General features: G+C 38.3%; 1 protein-coding gene across 2 annotated transcripts in view; it reads left to right on the top strand.

The window, feature by feature from the left end:
• WASF1 (WASP family member 1) overlaps positions 1 to 7,191 on the top strand; it is a 166,177-nt gene extending 158,986 nt beyond the window's left edge. For both annotated transcript variants that reach the window (XM_088460411.1, XM_088460412.1), the window contains exons 7-9: positions 2,712 to 2,888; positions 3,353 to 3,987; positions 6,195 to 7,191. In XM_088460411.1, the coding sequence (XP_088316537.1) occupies positions 2,712 to 2,888; positions 3,353 to 3,987; positions 6,195 to 6,349 (967 nt within the window). In that variant the 3' untranslated portion in view covers positions 6,350 to 7,191. The remainder of the gene's footprint in view (positions 1 to 2,711; positions 2,889 to 3,352; positions 3,988 to 6,194) is intronic.
• Positions 7,192 to 7,510: the final 319 nt, after the last annotated feature.

The raw sequence follows: 7,510 nt of genomic DNA, 5'->3' as shown, positions 1-7,510 counted from the left end.
TCTATTCACCACCACAATGGCTTTGAAATGAAACAAACAAGATGTGCTTTAACTGCAGACTTTCAGATTTAATTTGAGGGTAATTACATCCAAATCAGGTGAACGGTGTAGGCATTACAACGGTTTCTATATGTGCCTCCCACTTTTTAAGGGGCCAAAAGTAATGGGACAAACTAAACAATCCTAAATCTAACTTTCACTTTTTAATCCTTTGTTGCAAATCCTTTGCAGGCAATTACAGCCTGAAGTCTGGAACGCATAGACATCACCAGACGCTGGGTTTCATCCCTGGTGATGCTCTGCCAGGCCTCTACTGCAAATGTCTTCAGTTCCTGCTTGTTCTTGGGGCATTTTCCCTTCAGTTTTGTCTTCATCAAGTGAAATGCATGCTCAATCGGATTCAGGTCGGGATTGACTTGGTCATTGCATTACATTCCACTTTTTAGCCTTAAAAAACTCTTTGGTTGCTTTTGCACTATGCTTCGGGTCATTGTCCATCTGCACTGTGAAGCGCCGTCTAATGAGTTCTGAAGCATTTGACTGAATATGAGCATATAATATTGCACGAAACACTTCAGAATTCATTCTGCTGCTTTTGTCAGCAGTCACATCATCAATAAATACAAGGGAACCAGTTCCATTGGCAGCCATACATGCCCACACCATGACACTACCACCACCATGCTTCACTGATGAGGTGGTATGTTGTGGATCATGAGCAGTTCCTTTCCTTCTCCATTCTCTTCTCTTCCCATCACTTTGGTACCAGTTGATCTTTGTCTCATCTGTCCATAGGATGTTGTTCCAGAACTGTAATGGCTTTTTTAGATGTTGTTTGGCAAACTCTAATCTGGTCTTCCTGTTTTTGTGGCTCACCAATGGTTTACATCTTGTGGTGAACCCTCTATATTCACTCTTGTGAAGTCTTCTCTTGATTTTTGACTTTGACACATATACACCTACCTCCGGGAGACTGTTCTTGATTTGGCCAACTGTTGTGAAGGGGTTTTTCTTCACCAGGGAAATAATTCTTCTGTCATCCACCACAGTTGTTTTCCGTGGTCTTCCGGGTCTTTTGGTGTTGCTGAGCTCTCCGGTGCATTCTTTCTTTTTAAGAATGTTCCAAACAGTTGATTTGGCCATACCTAATGTTTTTGCTATCTCTCTGATGGGTTTGTTTTGATTTTTCAGCCTAATGATGGCTTGCTTCACTGATAGTGACAGCTCTTTGGATCTCATATTGAGAGTCGACAGCAACTGATTCCAAATGCAAATGTCACACCTAGAATCAACTCCAGACCTTTTACCTGCTTAATTGATAATGAAATAACGAGGGAATAGCCCACACCTGTCCATGAAATAGCTTTTGAGTTGATAGTCCCATTACTTTTGGCCCCTTAAAAAGTGGGAGGCACATATAGAAACCGTTGTAATTCCTACACCATTGACCTGATTTGGATGTAATTACCCTCAAATTAAATCTGAAAGTCTGCAGTTAAAGCACATCTTGTTTTTCATTTCAAAGCCATTGTGGTGGTGAATAGAGGCCAAAATATGAAAATTCTGTCAATGTCCCAATATTTATGCACCTGACTGTGTGTGTGTGTGTATATATATATATATATATATATATATATATATATATATATTGTATGTGTGTGTACATATGTTTCAACTGAATTCTCTTTAGAAAATGGGAATGGTAACCACAATTTGTCAGATTCTTTTTGGTTCGTACATTTGATTTGATAGCATATGTAATCAATCAACAAAATAAACGAAGCTTACTATATATTCACATAAGTGGAGATAGATATTCCTGATTGTCCTGTACATAGCATAGCATTTTAGACATATATTTTCTTCTTTTTCTTTTTTTTTTTTTTTTTTTTAAGTTTGCTTCCATGGGCAGTGATTTCTCTTGCCTCATGAACTTTTATTAGTCTATCCCATCATTTCTCCCCTCCCCCCCCACCTTGGTTTCACATTCTGTTGCATGTGTTATTCACTTGTTTTAATTGCATACCCAATTTTTTAATTTGCATTATTGTATAAATTAAAATAATTTTTTTATATTTCTAATTATATTTGTTTTCATCTATCACTGCCTTGTGTATTTACTCACTTTAATAATGTACTTGTACTTTGAAATCTTTGCCTAAACACAGATTCTTACTAATTGATTAAATACGGCATGTCTATATAATTAACTTACTAGAAACTGGTTAGTCGCTGAACAGTACACCCATCCACACACTATTCATAGCAGTTATCCCGTATGTCTAAACTGTACAGCTGACACCCTAATATATAAAAAAGGGGGCAGTTTCTACTCTCTTTCCTTTAAGCCCTAATCGGCTTTATTGTTTATTAATCACTTGCTGCATTTTGAAAGCAGGGAGTGTTATCTGTGATTGGCGCCACCTTATCTCCATTTACACGACGCTTACTATATATTCACATAAGCCGAGATAGATATTCCTCATTGTCCTGTACATAGCATTTTAGACATATATTTTCTTTTTTTTTCTTTTTTTTAAGTTTGCTTCCTGCTTTAAATTGAACCAATAAATGAAAATATTTATATGTTTGCTTGGTTTAGAATAGTCCAAAGTGGGAATTTGTTTTGGTTAAATTACCAGGTTTAAATGTAGTACATGAAACTTGTTATGGCTACCACTAATGACTTTTTACCTAATTTATGTCTCTAGGCCACAAGCTTATGGCGAGAACACAGATGGGCCCTTCTCACTTGCAGCATTACCTTATAGTCAGATGAATGATCTCCTAAACAGGGTTGAAGATAGAGTTTTAGTGAGACCCCATGAACCACCACCTCCTCCACCAATGCAAGTAGCTGGACATGGAAAAGCCTTGCCCGTTGTCAGGTACTGAATGTGTGGATCACTTTGTTAGTATTATGCCATCTAGAGAACAGATTTAGCTGTTACTGTTACCTGTTCACAGTCAGTGTGGTGGCTTGCTGAGTTTTTGTTTTCCAGGTACGTACTATCTGTATAAGGAGAATGACTTCTATATGGGTTACTTCCTGTTATCATTATTTATGTTCTGATGGTTCTTGTGTCACTTCACCATTGATTAGGAACACCAGTTACTCTCTGTCCTGACCAGTTTGAATATATAAAAAGTGCAGATGGCTTCTTTCCACAAAGCCTTAAAAGTTGTTATGTGACCGCCATTGTTACATTACATTAAAGGCCATGTGCGGTGGTAATTCAAATGTTCTATTTTAGAATGCAATATTAATATGTTAGATTTTTCTGCAGTTCGTAGTAATATATTTGTACCAGTTTTAATAAAAAGCTCATTTTTTCTTTTTACTTTTTTTTAGTGCCGCACCAGGGTTGTCTGAAAACCGTCCCCAGTCTCCAGCCCTGGGTAGAACACCAGTGTTTGTGAGCCCATCTCCTCCACCACCACCACCTCTCCCCCCACCACCTCCTCCCCTTCCATCTGCTCTTTCTGCTTCCTCGTTACGATCATCCGTATCATATACGCCTCCTCCTCCTATTCCCCCACCACCTCCACCACCTACATCTAATTTGCAGACTACTGTTGTGCCACCAGCACCAGCTCCTCTCCAAATAGCACCTGGAGTACTGCACCCAGCTGCACCTCCTGTGGCACCTCCCCTTGTACAGCCCTCCCCACCAGTGTCACGTTCTGCTCAAGTATGTGAAACTGTGCCAGTTCACCCACTTCCACAAACTGAGGCACAGGGGCTTCCACCACCACCTCCTCCACCACCTTTACCTCCTCCTGGAATGCGGCCCTCTTCTCCTGTTGCAGTCCCACCCCTCTCACATGTCCCCGCAGGTATACATCCACTTGCTTCCATTGTGCCCGGTTCTCATGCTCTATCCCCATCCCCACCATCTCAAGTTGCTCTGGAGCCTAAGAGACACCCATCAAATCTGCCGGTTATCAGTGATGCTAGAAGTGTCCTGCTGGAAGCAATACGAAAAGGTAGAGTTATGCTTGTAAGGTCATGATTATTAATTTTAAAATTACTCAAAGAGTATAGCCTTAAATTATATAAACAGAGATGTGTGTGCATTGTTTTATATATTATAAAAATATACATTGTGAGAAAAGATACAAGGAAACTATTTATCCCGCCAAAGTACACATTTTATTTAAGAAAGTATTTACACTAAGGGGTGAATTCAATGACTAGATAAAGCGAAAACTTGGTGAAGTTTTCGCACACTTTGGGTGTTTTGGTGCGATATTTTTGCGTGTTTTGTCTATGCATGCTCCTGTATTTCACACTATCGTGTTACAAAAGATACAAAAACGCATTTGCATGTAAACTGTTAGTGGAGTAACCTGAGAAAAGTACAGCACACTTGGGTTAAACTGTTTGTACCCCATTAAAAGGCTATCTGACATACAAAAACAATAGAAGTGTGTTAGTGGCCCTAATAAAAGTATTTGGTGTTCTTAAATTGTGTCAAATGGCTGTTATATGTATATTTGTATAACATTGCCACCTACAATGTTGAAAACACCTGTTCCATCCATACAGCCCCCCAAAATACCACACCCATTACTTTAAACCCATTTTCCAACACTTTTTTTTCACCAAAACTGACATGCAATTATTGGCCAAATTAAGCTAATTAAAACATTATTTTTGCCTAATTTGTCATTGGAAGGGAGGGTCTAAGGGTTTCTGACATTCCCGAAATTTTTAGCACCCTAAAACTAGGGATTTTGCTAAATTTTTCACCTGCTCTGGGACGTCTATGAAGAATTTGCATGTAAGAAAAAACTTCGTCAATAGGATTGCACAATAAGTAGTTTTTTGCGCAAAGTTCTCACGTGTGAAAACTTTTCGTGACTGTGTCCAGCCCTAAGTATGATCGTTATTCTAGTAGACAGTGGTCTGAACTCTCATTCGTGCTCTAATACTTAGCTTATTGTTTCACCAAATGCCACTTCAATTAAAGTTATCAAAGGTTGTAAAACATACATTTTTCCAAGTGTCTGATAGTATACAACTGTTACATATGTAAATATAGTCATTTTGTGTACTGAAAAGTTATGTTTCATACTATGGACCCCATTTAATTATGAGTGATAGGCTTGTTATCGCTCGTTACTAATCTTAAATGGTGCTCCAACCAATCAATTACTTACTGTCATTTTACAGGCTGTGTTTGAAAAATTACAGGAGCTGATTGGTTGGAGCACCATTTAAGATAAATAATGAGTGATAACAAGCCTATCACTCATCATTAAATGGGGCTCTATATTTTTTAATAAAAAGCTAAAAGTTTTCGGCAAACCAGTCTCTGTTTCTATTGAGAGAAACTTCTTTTCTCTCCTTTTTTTGCTGGAATTTTGTGGATCCAAGATACTACTAATACCCCTTTTACACTAACTTAAAAATCCCCGGTTGATGCACATCAACCTGGGATTTTTGTCGGTGTAAATGGATTCTCCTAGGTCTAGGGACCCCGGGGATTCAACTCTGGTAGTTTGCAGGGTTGGCCACGGGTCGTTCCCGTGCCACCCTGCAGTGTTAACGGAGCGATCCAGGTCACGATGACCCGGATCGTGCCGCATGCCGCCCGATTGGACGGCTTCAGTGGACTTTGGAGATGATATCACTGCAGACCCGGTTCTTGTGTTTACGGTGCCGACCCGGGAATATCCTGGGTCGGCGCCGCAGTCTGAAAAGGGTTAGTTCCAGGTCTGATCCGGATTGGAACCCTGTTCCAACCCCTGGTTCAGACCCAGAACTTTGGTATAAAAGAGGTATAAGATAGGACTTTATTGTACACATTAGGTTGCCCTGCATTCACCAACAGGTGAACACAGGTTAAATCCGTATTTAGAACACATTGTAACCATGGATAGTATTACTTTTCAGGTGTTTAGTGAACCCTGATTCTTCTTTCTTTACTCTCACCCAGTCACTTGTTTGCAAAATTGACCTTCCGTTATAATAGCTAGTTCCTCCTAGTGATTTATAGGTACACTCAAACAACAATTCCCAACACAGTTCTCATCGGCTCATTTCTGCCACTTGCTGGAATGACCTCAGTTTGCAGGCTGTATCTCTTACAATAAAATAAAAACCTTATGTGCTAAAAATCAATGTTGTTATAGACTTTATTATTTAGGATATTTTAAATTGTTGTATAACACTCTTCTCGCTATTTCAGGTATTCAACTTCGTAAAGTGGAAGAACAACGTGAGCAAGAAGCCAAGCATGAGCGTATTGAGAATGATGTGGCCACCATCTTGTCCCGGCGTATTGCTGTGGAATACAGCGACTCGGAAGATGATTCCGAGTTTGATGAGGTGGAGTGGGAGTGAAATGTGTTGCATACTACAAACTGGAATGCTGATGTCAATTGTGGTGCTTGTTCTTTGAAAAAGTTTGGTCATTTCTAGTGTTTTGTACCACTTTTATTTTACATCTCCAGAATAAACCCCCTTTTTTTCTATTTTTAGTTTACAGTAAAATTAGCAACTTTGACATTTTACAGTGACTTTTTACCATTCTTTTACTGGAAGGCAGTAACTATGTTTCAATAGGCCACTAAGTATTAAGGCTGGGCTGCTGTCACGTTGTAGAATAGAAAATGTTTATTTTTCTTCTTTTTAACGTATAATATTTGTGCACTTTGTGAATTTTAAGTTAATGATGGCGACCGGAAATTGAAATTCCAAGGGCAGCTGTATCTATTATAGGACTTATTTTATTTGGTAATGTTTTAATAACATGCCTAGCTTAACAAATTCTACTGCTTGAAGTTGGGTATATACACTGAGGAAAACCGTTTAATGTGGATCTATTACCTACATGTAGTGGAAGCAGCCATTATATGTCTCTGTGATATCACTGTGTATTGGCAAATATGTACCCACAATATGGCTGCCTCCACTGTGTGTAGATGACGAGTCCACTTTGGTTTAGAAATCTATGACCTATGAATAATATTTGTTGTTTTTTTTTTCTTTTCTTTTTTTTTTTTATGATTGCCTTATTTGAATGCTGAGGTATTTTTTATGTACATGTTGTTCTGTACTATTTTGCCTGTATTCTAAAGTAAAGAAAATTAATGTGAAAACTGACTTTAAACATTCGATGTAACTTATGTAACTGTTAAGAAAAAAAAACATATTGTTTTGATTTAATAAATTCTTCATTTAAAGTGGAGTATTCCAAATGTTTTGTTAGATGAATTCCTTGTAAAGCTTTTGGCTATGCTGATGTCACACCAAGTGGTAAAGTTGCGACACCTAGTGGCCAACTTATGTACTTCTCTTCTAAATATATTTCATTATTGTATGACTGCTAAGTATTATGAGAGGATCTTTATATTCGCATATGCATGCCATCATTTTCTGGCCATGTGTAGACTAAATCTATGTATTTTAAGCTATGTAAATGGGCAGAAGTACAATTCTGCATCAAGACTATAGCCCTTAGTATCTACTTTCACCTCTTTTCTGAGCCATTCATCTTATCAA

Source organism: Taudactylus pleione, unplaced genomic scaffold (assembly GCF_031769625.1).
Source record: "Taudactylus pleione unplaced genomic scaffold, aTauple2 ptg000046l, whole genome shotgun sequence".
NCBI lineage: Eukaryota > Metazoa > Chordata > Amphibia > Anura > Myobatrachidae > Taudactylus > Taudactylus pleione.
Note: the sequence above shows the minus strand (reverse complement) of the source record. Positions and strands in the feature narration are given on the sequence as shown.